Raw genomic sequence first — 22157 nt, forward strand, 5'->3', positions numbered from 1 at the left:
CCAGTTCTTGTATTATACTATATAATTAACTAAGGGCCAGTTCTGTATGGCAGTAAAGGCCATGTTTAATGGCAGTAACCAAGGGCAAGTAAAATTTATTGACGTAACTAGGGGCCCAGTTATGCTTATGGCTGTAACTAGGGTCCAGTTATGGTTATGGTTGTAACTAAGGGCAAATATAATATATGGCTGTAACTAGGGGCCTGTTATGTTTATGGTAGTAACTAAGGTCAGTTAAACTTATTGCATTTACAAAGGGCAAAAATGTAAAACTTAAAAAGAGAAGGAACTATGGACATACGCTATATTCAAAGGCAAACTATTTGTTAAAGTGTATTGTTTATTTTTTTTGTAAATCAATTTATAGAATATAACATATATTTATATAACAATCATTGTAGATAAAATCAACAAATAAAGTGATAAACATATTTATAATAAGCAACTAATATAAAATCTTTAATGACTCAATAATCTTTTACCCCTAATAAACTGAATGGAACTGAAATGGGATTTCACATCTTTCATGGACTTTTCTGTTCCATCACGTGTTCCAACTGTCATGCCTCGGTTTTTCAAATGACTAGCCAATGTTCCTAGCCAGGCCCTTAGTTCTGCACCATTGACAACTTGACCAATACCGGGATTGAACCCGGGACCTCTAGGTTAGCAAGCCGGTGCCTTAATCACTGACACTGTATGGCGTATGCCCGTCTTTATTAGCCCAGGTTAGGAGCAGAAAAGTAGGACGTTAAACTCCATTTCATTTCATTTCCTTAATCATTGACCATTTACACCTAAAAGATATTGAGTTAATACATAGTAGGATTTTTCCTGTTCGTTCATGGGGCTTAACGTTCACATCCATCAAGGGTGATACCACAGATAATGGACTTTTCCCTTCTGTTGTTTTAAGATCAGATAAATGATTTAGATTCAACACTTCAGTTTAAAATGATTGTGAATGTGCGTTATCAAATACCAGTATATTCGTTATATATATACATGGATGTGCAATATCAAGTATCAGACTACTGGTATATATATTCATATAATAATCTGTTGATAGGAACAAATAAAAAAAAACTCTTTTAAATATCAAATAAATTTGGAAAAAAAAATCATTGAAATCAGCACCTTTCTTATTAAATATAGTTATTATTCTTAATCGATCTTAAATCACTTGTTTAACAATATATACTGATTGTTTAATTATAAAAACACGGTGAGGATATTAAATTACTGAGGTTGATCTAATCTGTAAACTGCATCAGGTATCGTGAAATAACCTCTATATGACACAGTGTCTGGGGTTGTATCATAATGATAATGACCACCTTGACCGTGATCACTAAAACAATGGAAGTGTTCCAGTCGTAAATCCAGATTCTGAAAAAATAATACATGTACAATATACTATAGCTATCAATAACTCTACCAATTATTTACAAGTTTTTGTAAATTTTTTTAAAACAATATTTTTCTTCGGGATGTCTGAATGGGACTGGGGGAACAGGCTTAGCCTATGTAAAACCCCTCTCCCTAATAACTAATTATATTCTAGTCTAATACTGTTGGAATTAAAAGCATGCATGGTTGATTAAGGGTTGGCTGAAATTAAATGAGGTTTGATGTCCTACTTTTCTGCACCGATTAGGACAATGAAGACGAGCATACGCAATACAGTGTGCTATTATGAAAATATTGCCTGGACAGCAGCACTACGACCTACTCTTATATCGAATTCCAACTGTAAAAGGTTCTTTTACGTTCACATTTATGTGTATACAGGACCTAGGTTTATCGTCCTGCACCCACTGACAAGGGAAACCACACTGGCAATTCCGGGGAACTTTCTGGACCTACACCAGGGTCGAACCTCACGGTTCCGAAGGAGTGGCTGACTGGGTTGAAGCCAGAAGGTCCCAGTATATTAGGGAACCCCAAAATTAGTAATTTTCTTAATATAAATACATTAATGGAACATAGTTTGTTCATGGACTAGATTTTGAAATGAAATGGTTTATTAAACATACATTATGCAAGAGCTAAATCTGTCTAAATTATTAATTAGACATTAATTAACTTATCCAGACCATAATCAACTCTCGATGGCATCGCTAGCCTGCGATATTTACTGGATTACCAACTTTAGTAATGATGATCAAGGCTAGCTCCAAAATTCTGGGCGGATCAATTTGACTGAAATTTTTAGCAATTCTCTTTACATTATCTAGTTTTTAACTATTATATTGAGAACTACAAGCCCTTTATCTAATCTTCCATAATGTATCTTTAAGGTCTCCTTCAACAACCGAACAAATGAAAACAAGTGTGGTGTTTATGGTTTTAACACTTTATAAACCAATAAAGTCACAGTTAATGATGATTATTATATTTTCATAAAATATCGTTAAAATTAAAAGATGCCAGATTTTTAGTAATTATTTTGACGAAAGGGCCCCTGTATCAATTACTGTCAGCCAATGATCAAAGGTTACTTAAAAAGGTCAACTTAACAAGCTCCTTGTTCCATATTAAACAAAACATTTATCTGGCAATAAATATAGAAACTTACCACATCATGGGATACAAGTTCTCCTAAACAGACCAATGGTGCATCCATATCAAAATACTGTAACCAGTTATCTATGTCTCCACCCTCTTTTAATGGACGATCAGAGAAGTCTGGCTGCTTTATAAATCATACATTAGCACATCGTGAAGATACAACATATTTATAATAATATTTAATCTCCTTTCTAATTCTCCTTCCCTCTCCAAACACTGGTTGTCATTCAAAGTCTCCAGATTAGATTATGACCAATAATGATGAGTTACAATTCTTTGTGTATGCAACACAAAATTCCGCTGTATCATAACGCCTGTCATTGAGTCAACTGGCGTGCTTTCAAATCTCCGGTTGTACGTGACAAGGATTAGGGTTGCCTGTCCAACCTCGTGGGTTTTCTTCGGGTCCTCTGGTTTCCTCCCACTGCTAAAGACCCCTACGCGCAAGTGAATTATTGAAATAAAATTAAACCATATGCTAGTCCCGAAATGACCTAGTTTGTGTCGAGTGGACGTTAAACCCCATTTCTCTCTCTCTTTCTCGCAACACAAAATTCAAATTTCAAAATATAAATTGCCTCCAAAAGTGATTCAAATTATGCCCCCCATACACCAACTGCTATCTTTTCCACAATAATATGCCATTTGGCCCCCATATAGATATCAGGCCGTATATCTGCACATATTTTTGTTTATGTGAAAAGTCAAGAAAAGCTTAAAATGCCTGAAACTCTTTGTTTTAGGTGAAAAATAATATTGTTGATTCAATTCAACTTAAATTGATGAATTGCTTTGTGAAGTACGGGTAGCTATCCAAATTTAAAATTCTAGGCCCACAGGTTGAGCCAATGTTCAGATATAACTGATTATGTGTTCAGTTGTCGACAATTTAAGCTACAAAGGAAATTAAATCAAGTAAACAAACCTACTTTTGATCAAATGGAGCTTACACAACATCATAGAGGCAGATAAATGGGGTTTAACGTCCACTCGACACAAACTAGGTCATTTTGGGCTAACACATTGTTCAATATTATTTCAATAATTTCGCTTGCGCGTAGGGGTCTTTAGCAGTGGGAGAAAACCAGAGGACCTGGAGAAACATCCTGAGGTTGGACAGGTGACCCTACTCCTTGTCACGTACAACCGAGGAATCGAAACCACACCAGTTGACTCAATGACAGACATTATGATAAAACGTGCACACGCTAACCATTCCGCCATCCCCCCCCCCCCCCCCATTAAAACATTATACTGATGCAATTCAACTTTATTTTTACCTAAATCAAAGAAGTTTTGCTCCTTGAATTAATGTAAATTGTGCATGTGGTGCTGTTATTATCAGTTAGTAAAAGAAAACAGACCAATGTAAAAGAGTGAAAAGCATTGTTAGAAAGGATTAGCAGTAGAAATAACTAATTGAGGATATTTCTATTAAGAACTCTAAAACAAAAGAAGGAAATTAATTAATCTGTAACTATTCATTTGATAATTACTCATTTAGCGAGGATATTTTAATAGCAATTGAAATACTGTTAAACTGGAAATTTATATAATGGGTGGGGGGTATACATGCATATTTAAACATAAACACATATAAATTAATGTGAAGTTTGGAGGGGTGTTACATAAACATATAAATTAATGTGAAGGTTGGAGAGGTGTTGACATAAACATATATAAATTAATGTGAAGTTTGGAGGTGTGTTTACATAAACATATATTATAAAATAATGTGAAGGTTGGAGAGGTGTTGACATAAACACATATAAATTAATGTGAAGGGTGGAGGGGTGTTAACATATAAAATTAATGTGAAGTAGGATATGGTTGTGTGAAATAAATACATATTAAGTTGAATAAAGACAGTGCTAAGTTACTTGTGGATCTACCAAATAGAAATGTGAATTGCAATAAATATGTCTGATGTTAGATAATATTTAGAAGGTCATAATCTATTTTTTAAAGTTTTATTTTTAGATTTTTTAAAGTTTTATTTTTGGAATATTACTATAGAAAACCCAGTAGATATATTATTTGGTTAATCAGAAAGGCAGGAAATATTAGTAAACTGTTAATATCTAGTTGGTGCAATTACAAAAACTTTGATTTCGAGGCTCTGAGTAACTTTAATAAGGATAAGGCTATGAAAACTAGACAACTATAGATGGGGCCTGGAAGGCCTACTAGTAACAAAGATGTCTAGTCAATGTCAACAAATACACCTCAAGAAGAACCCATCTAAGTTTTACGAAATTCCATCGAGAACTTTGTCCTGTATCAGATTTAAATGCATTTATAACTCCAGGATTTTCAAATGAAAATTTTCAATTTTCGATCAGGTTCTTCCTCCTGATCAAATTATCAGTTCCCGCCACTGAATGGAGGTGACACCAATATTTGTCCACAATCAAACAGAACGGTTTCAATTATAACAGTGTATTTCACAAATACCTTGAGATCCCACCTGTTGTAGTCAGATTTCCGATATAAAGAAATTAGTAAAGAACAATTGGTACCAATTTATTGAACAGAATAACATACCATAATATGTAGAGTTGCCTTTCCAGATTCTATAAGAAATACTCCTCCTAATCCAACAGCTTTATCGTTATAATGTTCATCTAGTGTTTTCCTCATTGATGACATAAAATTCTCTTGTCCTGTTCTTTTACTAGCTTTTACCTCCAATACCTAGAAATAAACAAATTTACAAGATTTCAACCACAGTGGTTTTTAACCCTAACTCAATCGCTAAGGGTTGTGAGGTAGATCAGAATTTTATTTCTGCTGGGTGCCAGAATATAGTCAGGCCCAAGGTCTGTGCTTACTGTGGAAGATTCTAGTAGGACCACTCCGCTTTCCCATAACCCTAACCATTTAGCTCCTATCAGCACCAGTTGGTACTATGTAACGTATATGGTCGACAACGTCTGGCTGAAACATTGGTGTCCAAAATGTCAGTCCATCAAATAAATATTACTCTAGAATGAATGAAGACTTATAAAAACGCTAAAATGACTACACAAGTGTTTCCTTTTTGTTTTCAAATAAATGGCAGAATCTCTGAGGTATCCAGGCTGTAATCGCTATAATGGAAATCTCGCTTTCCTCCTGCTTATTTGCAGTAATATTGAACAGTATCAAGTCATTTCATCCACAGTTTCTTTATCAATTCAGATTATAGGGAAACCTTCCAATCTAAACAAAATTAAGGTATATGCAAGAAATGGCAATATATATGTATATGTCACCCAATCTATATAAATTCCTACCTTTCCAGATTTCCCTTCTGAACAGAGTAAATTAGCCATCAAACAGAATTCTGTAGAGTTGGGCAATTTCTCAAGTTTATAATCTGTTAACTATAATATATATATAAATAAACACTGTTAGTTAACCATTCTATGTTAACTATAATATATAAATAGTTTGAACTATAATATATATAAACAGTTTTAAACATTCTCTGCTTAAAAATTGGTTATTGTGAAGTTCGTTTAACAAATTTTAATTTAAGCAACATGAAAAAGGGCCAGAAGTAATTAAAGTTAATTGTTGAATTTCAATAATTTAAACAAAGCCTGTATCGGATTATCAGGTTTGTTAAAAATTGCCTTAAAAGTACATATGTCTTTAATGGAAGAAAAATACTTTACAAATTTCAGGCATTGGAGACTAAAGGGAGGTAATCTGGCATTTTTTTTTTTTTTTTTAAAGAAATAATTGACTCCTGTAACTAGACGTTTTAACAATTCCTGACTTAAAAAAAATAGGTTATGTTATGACTTATTAACATGTATATTAAATGGACACTGTATTATTTATCAAATAATTATACATTGTGAAAAGAGTATTCTTGAAGACTAAAGGGAGATAATTTAATCTCTTCTCTAGAATACAGAAATATAAAAGATAATATAATAAAAATATTCTGGTTCTCAGATATTCCCTTGTCACTTAAAAGACCCACATGACCCGGTTTTATTTCAAAAGGTAAAAACTTAAAATAATCTTATTCTTTACCCCAGGTAAGTGTTTTACAGAAAGTAGCTCTATAATCATATTTGAATTAATTCAGAAATATGGCATAGGCTCATTTATCAAGTATACATCCCTGATAAATGTTGACAATCAAAATAATGCTGGATAATCATACATCCCTATAAACAACATGACAAGCGATATGTAGTACCTTGAAATGTGATGTTTATAAGACGTCATTTAGTCCAGTAGCGATCCTTGGACAAAATAAAAACACAAAAATAAAAAGCTCTCTCCAGTATCAGATTGTTGGTAAAGATTGTCTGAGAACCAAAATATGTTTTTTGTATGGCCTAACATTGCCTGTTATTATCCAACTTACATATAATAACATTTATTCCACTAACAATGAAGAAATTTCAACTGCAGACAATTTATGTAATTGATTTTGTAATAACAATGGGGTAATTTGAAATTTTGACAAAGGATATTTTTATAACTGATATTGTAAAACAACTTAAAGACATTTCATTTAACTACTCTCATAATAACAATGGGCTAATTTAAACATTCAACTGAAAACATTTCCTGTTACTATTGCCAAGAAAACAATAGATTTTATAATACCTGATCACCAAGTTTAGCTATATAAGATTTCTTGACAGGATCTTGATTTCCATTCACATCTAACTTCACATCACATATTAACTGTAACACAAAAGTATTTTGTATCTTTAAAGACACTGATCATCATCTGAGGGGTTCTGAGTTCCATACAAACTAAAACATTGTGAAAATCTCTGAAAAGAGAGAGAAAGAGAGAGAGAGAGAGAGATGGGGTTTAACGCCCACTCGACACAAACTAGGTCATTTTGGGATTAACATATGGTTTAATTTTATTTCAATAATTAGCTTGCACGTAGGTGTCTTTAGCAATGGGAGAAAACCGGAGGAACCGGAGAAAACTAACGAGTTTGGACAGGCGACCCTACTCCTTGTCACGTACAACCGGGGAATCGAATCCCCGCCAGTTGACTCAATGACAGACCGTATGATACAGCACGCGCGTGCTAACCATTCGGCCATCCATCCCCCCTTGAATCTCTGAGAGAAATGTGGTTTAACGCCCACTCGACACAAACTAGGTCATTTTGGGACTAACATATGGTTTAATTTTATTTCAATAATTCGCTTGCACGTAGGGGTCTTTAGCAATGGGAGAAAACCGGAGGAACCGGAGAAAACTCACGAGGTTGGACAGGCGACCCTACTTCTTGTCACGTACAACCGGGGAATCGAATCCCTGCCAGTTGACTCAATAACAGACTGTATGATACAGCACGCGCGTGCTAACCATTCGGCCATCCAACCCTCCTTGAATCTCTGAAAGAAATATCAGTCCAATAATAGTTTCCTTCAGCAACCTCTGCACATGAAATAAACAGGATATGGTCAAAATCAATTTGTGTACATTTTAGCATGGATTAAGCTGTGAAAAATTGTCCACAAAATACAAGATAGGGATCAGAAATTTTACGATTCATAAAAAAAGAATTTACAAAGTCTTTGTTAAAACTCTTATATCTAATATAATACTTTTGTCTTTTAATATAGAATTTTTTTTAATGCAACAATAAAGTAAAATATATCTGAAACTACAAAAAAGCTATGAATGGTATAATATTGAAGCAGAACATTATTTATTTATTTATTGGGATAAAATGGTTTAAGACTCTAGTGCTGTGACAGCCTACCTCAGAATTGACACCAACAACTTCCCATGGTCCTGCTCCTGCACCAATAACAAAAGCTCCTGGTAATCCTACAGCTTCTGCTACTTTACCTACATCATATACCTAGAAATATCATAACATTTATTTATAGACAGGTCTATCTGAAATTAATATCATAAAGTATAGACAGGCCTGGTAATATTATAAAGTATATTTATAGACAGGCCTGGTAATACTGATATCATAAAGAGTATTTATAGACATTATTTATATTATAAAGTATATTTATAGACAGGTCTGGTAATAATGATATCATAAAATATATTTATAGACAGGGCTGGTAATAATGATATCATAAAATATATTTATAGACAGGGCTGGTAATAATGATATCATAAAATATATTTATAGACAGGGCTGGTAATAATGATATCATAAAATATATTTATAGACAGGGCTGGTAATAATGATATCATAAAATATATTTATAGACAGGTCTGGTAATAATGATATCATAAAATATATTTATAGACAGGGCTGGTAATAATGATATTATGAAGTATATTTATAGACAGGCCTGGTAATAATGAACATCATAAAGTTTATTTGTACAAACAAAATGGAGAATTGGCGTGTATGTAATATAACTCCTAATAGTTGGAATTTGTTGAAGAGTATAAGTAACACCGCTGTCCTGGCAAAATGTACATTCTATCCTATTACGACAACACATAATTTTGTAGGAATATTACTGACATAAATTCGAATACCGCACGGGAATTAATTATGGAAAGTAACAAGGTGCACCTATTTATGAATTTGAATATTTTGTCAACACATGATTTTTAATTGTGGTCTGAATCCGTCTGCTTAAATAATGATAAGAGTTATGCCCAATTATTTTCAGTAAAAATGTCTGACGGTAAAAATTTGATTTCTATAATTTGCTTGTGTGTAGGGTCTTTGTGGGAGGAAACCGGAGAAAACCCCACATGGTTGGACAGGTATCCCTAATCCTTGTCATGTTGTACAAGCTGGGAATAAAAACCAGGGTTTAAATAACCAATACAGTGCCAAATAAATACTTACTTTATCTTTCTGTGGTAGAGGTGCAAGATATGGAGGTCCCCCAATATCAGCTAATCGTTCACTTCCGCATATACCTAAAATAAATTTCATTAATAGAAACTAGGTTTAAAACGTCATTCCAGCTCATTTGGCAAGAGAAATAATCAGCAAAATTTCCAGTATTAATCTAAGCTGACAAGTGTAGGTTTTATTAGAGGAACCAAGAAGGTATTGTTGATATTTGACTCCACTCATTGATTCAATCTAATCCCAAAATGATATTTAATACAGATCACAATTTATAGGAGCACATTCAGTGGTGACACCAGGATCTTTGCGGAGGTCGTGGGGAGTAAAAATTCCCACTGAAATACCCATTTGGAAAATACCCAGGTATATTGTCTGCCGGGATTCGAACCAGCAGCCTTCAGTGTGGAACATGTACATGCTATCCAGTAATTAAAGCTATAAGGGTGCTTACTGGTCAAAATCAAATAGGATACACAATATATCTAAATGTAGTTTATAAAAAATATATAGATAACAAAGAACCTTATCTACGAAAAGATAACCTATCAAAATCAGATAAGTAATTGATTAATAAGCCTTATATTAACAAGCCATCAGTGAAGCTGATGTCCCCAGCCAAAAAACCCAAAATAAATAGACGACACATTTATCTTTTTTAAAAGTATTGAGCAATCAAACTGATTATTTATGCTTAGTCTATATCAAACTCAATCAAGGTTTTGAAGTACCTGGTAGTGAAACTATACACTAAGGTGGGGGACACTTATCGATATCACGTTTAGTACCGTAATCGATCTAATTTTGAAAGTCATCATCCAAAATAAAATGGTATCATATTTAATCCCTCCAAACTTTCAAGCTAGATGATAGGTTAGCTGATTTGTTAATTACTAATTATATATCTAATTGTTTACATAAAAGGGTTTGATATCATAAATCAACAAGTCATTATACTTATAGAGGTTATACAAATGTTTATACACCAGATTATTCATGATAATCATCTTGAGGTGTCGTGCAATTACTAAGGATTAATCAATCACAAATTTTGGATATCAGTTACCTACTACGGTAATCAAATGAAACCAATGATCATATCAAGACCATAACGTATATACTGGGAATTAAAAAAATGTTGTTAACATCATATTTTTTGGGTCAAAATGGACATTTGCCTTGCAGAGTGCTATGATGGAAATTTTGCCTATGCAGCAGCAATTCCAGCTTTTCCACCCAAATGACTAGACACTTTTCTTTTACAGGCCCTTTTCTCCCGCCCTAATCACAAGAGATCGAGAACCAGGCTGGAAAATCTAGAGGAACTGCCTTTGTCAACAATGGGTTTGACGCCACAACCTCTTAGTTATAGAGCCAGCACCTTACTCATTAAGCCACCGTGGCTCGATCACCATATTTATAAGCATCATACATGTCTTTCTTCAAAAAAAAGTATCAGATAGCTTCAGATTGTTGTACAAAAGTTTCTATTAAGAGCGTAATTCCCATATAAGTAACAAATTTTCATTTCATTTTATTTATTTGTATTGATATATGCTTGATCACAAATTGTGAAATCTTGTTGAAACATCATATTGAAGTAAACCATAGTAATTGTTATCCATACATAGTGTGTTATTTGATTATGTTCCAATTACTGAATGCCATTCAAAGAATACAGTTTTATATCTTCATGGCACTACTTCTTTTAAGATTTTTAAATGACAAAACTTAAGTTTCTGAGTTAGGGCCTACAGCCAGTCCCAAGGAGAAAAGGTGTAGCCAATACATAGCTCTGGGGCTCATTTAAGCCCAGGGGCCCAAAACTATTTTTTTTTTTTACATCAGCATGGTAGCCTAGGTATTCGGGCAGTAGAATCGAGTAGAGCCCCTGATCTCATCCCCAATTCCCTACATTGACTATGCACTGGTAAAGTTAGAAACCCTATTTTTTGGCATAATCCTTGCACAGGTGTTGGGAGGTGGCTGGTTACACATGAGAACCAATTCTTACCTGGTGAAGCCAAATTAAAGGGCTTTTGGGTTAAATCAGGACAGTCAACAACACTGACAGAAACATTTGCAAAATTTCTCTTCAGGCCATCTTCCAACACTAAAAAAACCAAACCAAACCATGTTTTTGCCTCATTTATAGTCATTTGTAAAGCTAACAAAACCTAATTTATTCGTTACAGTTATGATTTGATTGTCTATATAAACACAAAATGAAATAAAATGGGGTTTAACGTCCTACTGTTCTGCTCCTAAACTGGGATAATGAAGACGGCCATACGCCATACAGTGTGCTATGAGGGAAATTTTGCCCGGGCAGCGGCGCTACGGCCTACTCTTATATCGAATTCCAACTGCCAAGGGATTTTTTTTTTCTGTGCACGCCAATATGTACATAGGCCCTCCATCCTGCATCACTGACAAGGGGAAACCACGCCGGAAAATCTGGATGAACTTTCTCGGCCAATGCAGGGATCGAACACCTGACCTCCTGGCTAGCGAGCCAGCGTCTTACCCACTTAGCCACGTGATCCCCCCTATTTAGAGGCATATAAACATAGGCGTACGAGCTGGGGGGCAGCTGCCCCCCCCCATTTTGGGCTCCAAATGCTGGGAAAATTTGGGCACACAGTTTTATAAAAAAATATTGTGCTCTTGAAAGTGTCCAATTTAACAGTGAATTTATTATTATTATGTAACATACTAAGAACCTTAAACTACATTTTTTGGGCACCAACCACCACCGCCCCCCCCCCCCAGTCAACAATTTCCCCGTACGCCTATGCATATAAACATAAGAGCTATAGTAATACCTATCTTTTAACTAAAGAGGGCGAATTTGACCACAGCAGCGGTAATATTTTATTAAAACGTTTGCACTGTAAGAATAATGAAATGGGTTACCGGTGTACACAATTAAATAATACATGTGTTGTGTATTTATAATATTAATAAAATAAATTATCATTTGCTGCCTCTCCCTAACGAAGACGGCACGCCTAACGGTGGTTTCTTGTTGGCAACAGTAAATCTAGAGAGGACTCGTGCACTGTGATCTATGAAAAGGGTTATCCAAACTGATAAACCTGTATGCCGTATAGTAGGCCCTCTATACGTGGTCATGTATGGGTGGCTACACAAACAAAGACAAATTTTAAAAAAGTAAATAAATGTATACCCTTTGCTGCCTCCTCCAACGATGGCACGTGTAACGCTGCTTTCTTGTTGGTAACAGTAAATCTGGATGACATGGTGACAATCTTAGATGCGTCTTTTCAGTTCAGATTTTTGTCTTATCTCTGTCGTTATCTTACACCGTCACAAGGCTAAAACTAAAGTAGAAATCGCATTCCCAGAAAATGTCTAAGGGACATAACTGCATTTTTCAAAGAAAGGGTGGCCAGAGTTGTAAAATATAGTTCTAAATCATATCCTTGTCAGCAAACGTATTTCAAGTTTCAATGTTTCATCAGCGTCTAGTTGTTCGGGTGGATCGAAAAACCGAGGTCCCGTGTCCTGCATACTGGTGTTCACGTAAATAAAAAACCTTTGATACATATACATGTAGTTGGAATTTGAAATAAATCCCCGCCTGACTCGCGCCCCTCCCAGCCCCCCCGCCCCCTACCCTATACTTATAGCGTAGCCTATGCCAGATTTCATTAGCCCAATCGGTGGAGAAAAGTAGGATGTTAAAACTCACCTCTAATGCAGACGGAGTTGTTGAAATACTCTCTGTTGCATCGTGATTTACCGGCGATATTTGAGATAGAAAGTCACTTTCAACAATATTAAATAAGTTTCCCCAATTAGTGATACGATGAACAATTATTCTGTTTTTCAACCCGTTGATTTATATATGCGACCGTGAACCAAGAAGTACCTTCGGGATTTTTGCAAGCTCGGTTCTCAATTGCGGGGCTGACAGATAAAATGTGTCTAGTCGTTGAAATGGGACGAAAACCGATGTGCACTCATGTTCATATAGGCTTGCACCAAGTTGCATATAAAAGCACTCTTGGCAGTTGGATTTCGTAGGAGTTGGTGGGCCAATTTCACCCTTTTGTATTTCATGTAGCACATAGCCGATCATGCATGACTCACACTATAATTAGTATTATACAACGTTTGGGAAATATTCCATTAATGTATGTTCGTTTTTCATTTTGAGTGAAGTCTGTATTACTACAGGCCCGGGGCTGTACATCGCAGTGGACGCTTACGCTTACGGCTAGCCCCAGGATCCATTCACTTGAACTGGTTGTTTGTGATGTCTATATATTGTGTCTTGTCCGTAGATTTATCTTCTACATTTTGTTTGTGCGTGGTGCAGCCCCGCGCCTCCCATGCACTTACTATTATATAATACTCTAAAACACCAAAGTATTTCTCGGATTCGGTGTTGGTCTTTTTATTTAAACATTTTATACAGTATTATTAAAGATAGCTGAATTACCGTCATTGACGGAGACGTTTCGAAACACACCCGTTCATCCATGAAGTTGTTAAGTAAAAGTGTTATAAAATCTAAATTATTTATTTGTCCATAAATGTTTTATCAAATGATAAATATTTATTAACGGTATTTCACAGTAAACAATAACAATAAACACAATGCATAACGAAAACTCAATCAAAACAAAAAGCCCATACCAATAAAAGTTTTTTTTACATAATTTCTGAAAATATACTGTCATTTAGTTTCCCTAACTGTAGGGTTAGGCTACCTTTTCTCACTTCAAAGGTATTCATAATGATATAAAATATAGGATAAGCTGTCTCAATTTGCTATGCCAATACTTTATATTTGAAACTGCTGGATTGCAGTCTTGTACCGTCAGTCGCTGATTTAAACTCAGATGGGATAATAAGCTCTAAATGACATCTGTTGCCTGAAAACGTCGAGAGAATACTCTTCGAAACGTCGCCTAAAAAATCAGTAATTGTTCTTTCATAAGTAGGTGTTAAAGATGATTCTTCATGGCTCTAATACTTGTATAAAAACGTCTGAAAAGGAGTGTCGTGGGAGCGAGTCTTGGGTATTAAAACAGGGTATCAAGTCCAACTGGAGCTAAATTCTAAAGGAGTTGAGGAAACTTAAACGTCGATTTGGCTTAATTGCGTTCGGGCATGTGGTTTCGCACCTCTCTTATTTAAAACAATAGAACAATATATAAATGTGTTAAGGACGTTGCTAGGGCCGGTTGTGAAAAATGCGGGGCCAAATTTGGGAGGTCCGAAGTTACAGGATATGAATAACTTTAACTAGGCCTATATTCATTCATATTTAAGGCCAACTATTCTTTACATCACAATTAGTAATTAATTAATACATGTATAGTACATTGGAAATTTGAATATTATTCACCATATCTTGATGTCCGAATGGGCATATTCCTGGTCGGACGTTTGGAAAATAGCGTAGGACATGTCCGGCGTATACGGGCGAAATAGCACCCATCGTGTATACGGCGCCCCTTTTTAGTGCGGGGGGGGGGACGAAATTGGTCAAATGCGCAAAAAACCGGCCCTGAACGTTGGGATACAACGTATCGCCCCCATTGTTAACACTATCCAATTGGTAACTTTTGGAGTCTATAATATGTGTTTACCGGGATTTCATTCATAGGTTTGCATTGATTATAAGCAGGAGGTTTACTTTTCATATTTTGCTTGGTTAATTTCATTTTGCCATGCAACAAAGAGGAGATGCGCGTGCAACCACGACAACCATTGTTGCTTTGGTTACGTTGACTAGATTCACAAACAGTTTCTTCCATATTAACTTTATCAACATTATTTGTGTTCGATGAAGGTTTCATATTTGGAGGCACATGGATTTTCTTGGCGGGATTTCGAAAACTATGTGTTTTCCTGCAGGTGTCCGAAACAGTTTTAAGTTCTCCGTAGACTTCACTTCCTGCACTTGGTTTGCATAAAGCAGACATATTACACGTTGTTGCCATGGGCAACCTATGTTTTACCCCCACAATTTCCCCATTAAATTGAGTGCTGCTCGATAACATCTTGGTTCCACCATTTGGATTCCTGTGGGATAGTGATGACACTGGAGTTGAACAGGGTCTTACTCGGATTTGTGGTAAATGTGGCTCCATAAATTGATTAACGTTGACCACTGTTGTCGAAGGCGTCGATGGGTCGTCTTCGGGTGAACAGGGAGTGTTATTATGTCGAACAGGAGATAAATTTGGATAGTTCCGTTTGGACATCTGCCTGTTCGATTCTTCCACAAATCTCTTTCCACCTGCTAAACCAATTGCTGATGGATTCAAAGAACAAACTTCCGTTACTAAACTGAAAGGAAAAAAAAACAACATTTCTTTAAATTCTGTTTAAGTGACATTTAGTAATTGAATGGGAATAACACATGGCATAATTATATTGAATACAAGGTACTTAAAAGTGTATTTCTGACGACATTTCAGCGGGGGGTTCTCTCCTCTTCACCAACTTGATAAAGACAGTAAACCCCGTCGAAATGTCGTCATTTATACAGGCAGCGAACCCCTGTCGAAATATCGCAAGAAATAAACCTGTAAGTAACTAGTATTCCATAAAATTGTGCCACGTGTTATAAATTATGTCATTAAGAATGTAAGTCATTTGAAAAGACCAACTGTTACATGATTTGTGCTCAAGAAAATATTTTTTCATAAACATATATCATCCTTTAATAAGAAAACCCCAACGCTGTCCATAAACTAGCCTATGTATATATATTTAAAGATTGTGTTTTAATCAGATGATATCCTAAAATTTGTAGGGATAATGAAGACGGACGTACGTCCTACAGTTTGCTATGAGAGACATATTACCAGGACAGTAGAGATACGACCTACTCTTATATCGAGTTCCAACTGCCAGGGGTTCTTTTCGTGCACGCCAACGTGTACACATGACCTCGGGTTTTGGTCCCATAGGAATAACAAGGTGCTGCCCCTGCCAGGTCCCCTGTCTGCACCACTGACAAGGGGAAACCACGCTGGAAAATCCTCTCTGCTTAAAGAACCCGATCAACCTTAAGAACGTCATCAAAGTCCCCCACCCCCCAAAAATGAAATAAAGATAAGGAAAGGGAATATGGCCAAAAGTGGTGCCAAGGGTTACATTGATTGTATCTAATCTTTCAGAAATAACCAACTAACCAATCTGGTTAAAACACAGATCCTATTTCGTTTCGTTTTTATAGTTCAAAATTTCGTTTTACTTGTCTTTACTACACTTGGTAGTGTAGGCCATCGAAAGTATAAAAAAAACGAAACGAAATATAGATCTGTATTTGAATCAGATTGCCAACTAACCAGCCATTGTGTGCGAGGGTGCAACAAATTGGTTAATCAAGAACTTATGGTATAATACAACCGATAAACTGTTGTAAAAGAATATTATATATATTTTAGTTTAGGTGGCTATCCATAGAACAAAAAGTAAATAAACGGATGTTTTCTTTCCCCTTGCTCTATGGAGGTGATGGTGATACAGACTTTCAACACTTTAAATAATCAATCACGAAGATATTAGAGGAAATCAAAATTAGGCCTACGACTGATCGCTGTTTTGCACGTTTTCATAATTATTTATTGAAATAATTATATTGTCGGTTTCCTTTTAATACAGAAGTCCTAATTATAAATATATATTATTTACACTCTCCGTCGGCATCATCATTTGATCCATCAGCTACACAGTTCTACGGGCCTGTCCAGCCTCTGCTTCTTTTTTAAGGAAGTGTTGCCGCCCCACCCCCTCTCGTTTCCTAAGTTACAATTATGTTAAACAAAAAGCTGATCGTCTCACCCAATTCTATTACTGATTAACAGCGTATTGAAATCAATACTACCAGCAAGGGAACTGAAATTATAAAATGGTTAGTAAAGTTAGTAACTAGTAACTGCGTGTAAGAGAAATCTTAGATCTTGCTCTTTTAATTTGATGCTAATATTGTTAGTGATTTAGTAAAGTTTGTGCCGGATAATTGTAGTAGCTCTTTTGAAGAGCAAGGTTATGTCCGTGGAGTGGTTACTCTTGTTTACCCTATAATGTAGCCACATTCTCTCGGCTTCTTCTAGAACAAATTCCCCAACAAGTCATCGGTTTGGCTATTGGGTGTGACTCGAATATTCTATTTTATAAATAACTTGCAGGATACCCGGTTTCACCCGGGGTCAAAATTCGCCTGCGGCCCAAATTCGACCGAGGCCCAAATTCGATGGCCTATAACAGTCACGGGTTAATGCTGGTAATTTGATAACAAATAATGTGGGGGTGGAGAGCGGTGATGAAGCGTGATGGGCGAACATACATCTTTGAATTTATTTATAAATATAGATAGATGGCTGGTCTAAAATGGCGGAGAACAAATAAACGTAGGCCAACACACAATTAGTAGCACAACATGTATGGAGGGACGCGGGATGAACGATTTGGCGCAGGTATATAAAATATAGCGGCACTCACCAAACATTGCTAGGTTTCATAGCATAAGGATCGGGTATATCTCGTCCCATGACAGGAGGAACTCGCGATAAATCCCCAGCTCCTCCAACGGTAAACTCGTCTCTATAATCATGCATATAGTTCGACGTGTCCCTGTGATGTTTGAAGGCATATGTCTTTTCTTTACCTTCTCGAGCTAATCTCTGAAACACAGCTGGAGAAGGCCTCCTTTTAACATACGACGTTTTAGGTTTTATTTCGGTATCCTTTCTGGGTTCAACCCACCCACACAGGTTGAGAGCAGCGTACATCGAAGTCGTCAATATTTCTTTTGATTTGTTACAGATGCAGTAATGTCCACAGCTACAATTAATTAAACGCTTTACTGCTGATTGTTCTGTTGACTGTTTGTCGTCGCAGTCCAATAAACGCTGCGAATCCTCAGTAGTTTGATTATAGACACTACGATTGGGGCTAATTTCACTAACATCGTCATCGATAACAGAGTTACCCCCCTTGGTCCGAGAGTCCGTGAATGCGTGTCTGTCACGAACAGCATCGTTGCTTTTTGCTGACGGAGTCAAAGATTTTTGATTGAGAGTGTTGGAAGTCCTTGAATTTGTGGTATCGGAAGCACTATTGGCAGGTACATTGATAGCATTAGAAGATATCAGTAATGACGGTTCTTTTTCTTCATAGGCACCACCTTTCTGAATCCCCATCTTCGCACTAGATCTCTTCTGAATCGCATCCTTTGATGTTTTAGTTTGATCGCGTCCTTTGTCACCTAGTTCTGATGAAACAGAGTCTGCATTCCCATTGTTCTGTTTTATGGATATCGTTGTGTAATCCGATGCTGATAATTGAAGTGATGTTGTCTTTGGGTTGTTTTGGGTATCATCCGAGGGCCCACTCGCCATTGTCTGATCATTTACACGCGTTTCACCCATCTCCTCCTCTAGTTAAGCCACAATTATTCACACATATTCTAACACATCCATAAAACTATCACATCTTTTACCATCACCAAAATATTTTTTTTAGTATAAAATAAAAGACTGTTGTAGTTATGCATAGAGGTTAGCATAAATGCATTCTAATATCCACCACCACCAATTGGGGCAACTCGATTAGCTGAGCCCAATTATTATGTTTTCTAAATAAAGGGAAGAAATTCCATCTAAACCAATTCCATTACCACAGGTTACACATGGAGAGATTGCAAAATATTCTAATCACAGGGTCGAGTTTACTTCTAGTTGTCGGCGATGTCACCACGGAAGTACTATGGAAGCAGACGTACAAGCCACCAGCTAATTCTATACTTTCAAAGGTAATTGTGAGTCTTTTGTAAATTGTTCACCTTATGCATGTAAACCCGCAGTTCGTTTACTTCATTACTACTATTAAATGATTTACTGGTCTCGATAAAGAAATTAAAGATTTTAGGCTCAACAGTGTGATTTTCTAGGCTAATCTCTTCATTTTTCTTTAGAAGTATTAATTCATTGTGTCACTAATCTGTTCGATCTCATCGATACCCATTGTTCACTACCTGGGTTAACTCTCCTTTATTGACTAATCAATAGTTAAAGAACGTACCTTAAGAAGATTTACGTTAATCCTTTGTAGGCTTTACCGTTTCCATCTAATGGCATAAGCCATATTGAACAACAAACTATAACAACATACGAGACGAAACAACAAGATTGGGTTGACCAGACGGGAATAAAACTGTTTCTTGATGATTGTACATCCATTAAGGCTACATGTTTAAATTAATCCTTCATAGTGTTGTTTACATCTTGTCACATATGTTGGCTTAACTAGGATATTTGAACCCAGAAGAAAGGTCTCGCTAGGTTCCCTGATAAGATGTCACATCAATTAAGATTTGTGTTCCAAACATTTCACACAACTTACATTATTCCTTTGGGTGCTTCGGCTATTCGTAGCATTTAGGTTAGAGAAGAAAGCTAAATTGTTTTGTCTTTTTTCTGAATTAAAATTCGGATTCCAACACGAATTAATTTGACCCGAGTAACCCACTCACGAACGATGCAATCATTAAGACATTATTATCGACACTTGAAGGCCAATATTCAATACGTAGGTGCAGTAACCTGCAATTCCATTTGTGTTATAACATGTACAACTATATTGTTCGTCTGTCTCTGCACACAATGTAATCAATAATTACTTCTAAATCAAATCTGAAATAACAAAGAAAGAATGTCATCAATAGAACTGTTGCCAATAATTAAAGGTCAGACGTAGCAAGAATTCATTACTTACGGGTTACTGGGTGTGAAAAAAGAATTCCTTGTAATTAGCGTATTATTTTGTTTCTCAAATATCAAGGATGTCGATTAAATATATACAATATTACTGTAAGGGGGTGGGGTGGGACAAGTAATTTAATATTTACCTGTACATATTTATATAGATGTAAACGATCCATTTTTAAAGGGACGCATGCCAGAACAAGAAATGAAATGGGGTTTAACGTTCTACTATTTGCACCGACTGGGCAAATGAAGACGGACATACGCCTGTGCTACCAACTACACTTATTTAGAATTCTAACGGTCAAGGGTTCTTTTACGTGCACAAGACCACGGTTCCCACACAAACGCCGAGACACTGTACTGGTTCAGCTCTGAAGATAAGATCATAAATAACACAAGGTACTCTTACTAAAATAATCAAACAGACCCTACTTGTTCAAAATTTATTAAAATCGACAAATTCTACCTAAACATATAACCATATTAAGGGCTACCTATTTTATACATATTGCTTTATTCCACCCTGTGTTTCGTGGCACATTCCCGAAATCAGAAATGAACAGTAAACATGACAATACAAGAAATAAACAATTAATAAAAGTACTATCAAATCAAGTGAATGGATTTCTATTACGAGTTGACTCCTGATTTGCTGAGTGACAGATTGGCGTATTTCCAAAACAATTTCATGATAAACATTATTCATAAAACATTCTATGTTTTAATTTGTTACTGTACCATTTTCTTTAGCATAGTTTACATTCCAAATAATATAAAACACCTCTACGCTATGTCACAATTTTAAAACATATATCCTTAGTTTCAGATGTTACACTATTCTGTTACCGGTATCTAAAACCAAAAAACAAAACACTTTGTCATAAGTCCATTGGACCAATCCTTGTTACGGTGTGTCCGGCAAACAACGTCCACGGCAACTCGGGAAAAACAAACAAATAAATAGTCCGTATATATTACTAGCTTGGTGATCGAGGCGTTTATTGTTTATTACTTTGATTAGATTTATCACAGATTGATGAACCAACTGTAAATAATTAATGAACAACCTTTACCTTTTGATATCAATGAATGATGAGAAACCACGACATCGTGCACGCCATCTTTCCAACTACTCACGCAGACCACATATGAACGCCCATCTGCCATTTTGAAAATTCATTTCTGTGGTTTTTCTCTGTATGGACACGTCAATACCAATTGCCATAAACAAAGAAATTTAATTTTCATTTGTATTGACTATAAGTCGGTGGTACATCACGGTTGATTTCACATATTATCTATTTATATATAATAATGTAGACACAATAAAGGTGTCTGCCCAGGTGTAAAATAATGAAATTATAATTTAGCTGATATATACCGAGATATACCGTTTCAGACCAACAGATTAATATCAAATTACCATAATATGACATAATGTTATAGCATGTTTGTCACAAACATAAAAGATTAATTTCGGTGAACCTTATCGTGTATACCTAGTGTAGGATACATGTATGTATTTAAGGTAACATAATATTATTGTCATATCGTTAGGGATATCGGGCAAGCCAGAATTAAAATGAGACTTGCTCCATTTTGGTATTTTGGTGCAAAAGCAGGGAGAGGACAAAGGGTCTGGGGGGAGGGGTAGTTTGTGGGGGACATCCAATCAAAGAGTGAAATTAAGATTAAGTTTTGTGAGTGAAATTTGAAATTTCTCTATTGAATATTTTTTGTATTAAATTTGAGGGCGCAGAATATTGATGATCAGGTCAACTTGTTACTTTAGAGTCAGTTATTGGCTTTATATCGGATATTGTGTATTGGACATGATGTGGCCTTTTGGGAGATTGCAAGGTTTCGTTGGCTAAAGGAAACAGGCAGTCAGATATTGGATGGTTCTTCCCTGTGTGAGGAAACCGGAGTTCCCGCAGTAAACCCACGAGGTTGTGAAGGCGGCCCTATCTCAAAGACACATACACTCACACTGTCAGGGATCAAACCCACGACTGCA

The 22157-nt window shown here is 35.9% G+C and overlaps 2 protein-coding genes across 3 annotated transcripts; both read right to left on the bottom strand.

The window, feature by feature from the left end:
• Positions 1-424: 424 nt before the first annotated feature.
• Positions 425-12740, bottom strand: LOC126823546 (ester hydrolase C11orf54 homolog). Of its 2 annotated transcripts, none has more exons than XM_050552441.2 (9): positions 12574-12740; positions 11398-11496; positions 9378-9451; positions 8310-8411; positions 7183-7263; positions 5847-5936; positions 5116-5265; positions 2579-2695; positions 425-1389 (listed from the first exon to the last, which is right to left on the bottom strand). In XM_050552441.2, the coding sequence occupies exons 1-9, from the start codon at positions 12644-12646 to the stop codon at positions 1240-1242; spliced, it is 936 nt and encodes a 311-aa protein (XP_050408398.1). In that variant the 5' UTR covers positions 12647-12740; the 3' UTR covers positions 425-1239. The 2 variants fall into 2 exon arrangements, with proteins under 2 accessions (XP_050408398.1, XP_050408399.1); XM_050552442.2 differs by having other exon boundaries at positions 599-1389; positions 2579-2692.
• A 1253-nt stretch (positions 12741-13993) lies between these two features.
• On the bottom strand, positions 13994-19793 carry LOC126824654 (uncharacterized). Its single transcript, XM_050553952.2, has 3 exons — positions 17874-19793; positions 17214-17267; positions 13994-15710 (listed from the first exon to the last, which is right to left on the bottom strand). Exons 1-3 carry the CDS (start codon positions 18800-18802, stop codon positions 14966-14968), a joined length of 1728 nt encoding a protein of 575 aa, XP_050409909.1. The 5' UTR covers positions 18803-19793; the 3' UTR covers positions 13994-14965.
• Positions 19794-22157: the final 2364 nt, after the last annotated feature.

Source organism: Patella vulgata, chromosome 6 (genome assembly GCF_932274485.2).
Source record: "Patella vulgata chromosome 6, xgPatVulg1.2, whole genome shotgun sequence".
Classification (NCBI taxonomy): domain Eukaryota; kingdom Metazoa; phylum Mollusca; class Gastropoda; family Patellidae; genus Patella; species Patella vulgata.

Excerpts from the sequence above, each read along its gene's own strand:
- LOC126823546 (XM_050552441.2), bottom strand. The coding sequence starts at position 12,646 with ATGTCATCCAGATTTACTGTTACCAACAAGAAAGCAGCGTTACACGTG. Across the intron at positions 7,264-8,309 it reads TTGTTGGTGTCAATTCTGAG|TTAATATGTGATGTGAAGTT; the intron begins GTAGGCTGTCAC and ends TTTGTGTTACAG. Across the intron at positions 5,937-7,182 it reads TAGCTAAACTTGGTGATCAG|TTAACAGATTATAAACTTGA; the intron begins GTATTATAAAAT and ends TATATATTATAG.
- LOC126824654 (XM_050553952.2), bottom strand. The coding sequence starts at position 18,802 with ATGGGTGAAACGCGTGTAAATGATCAGACAATGGCGAGTGGGCCCTCG. Across the intron at positions 17,268-17,873 it reads ATGAAACCTAGCAATGTTTG|TTCCCTTGCTGGTAGTATTG; the intron begins GTGAGTGCCGCT and ends TTATAATTTCAG. Across the intron at positions 15,711-17,213 it reads TTAATCAGTAATAGAATTGG|TTTAGTAACGGAAGTTTGTT; the intron begins GTGAGACGATCA and ends TTTTCCTTTCAG.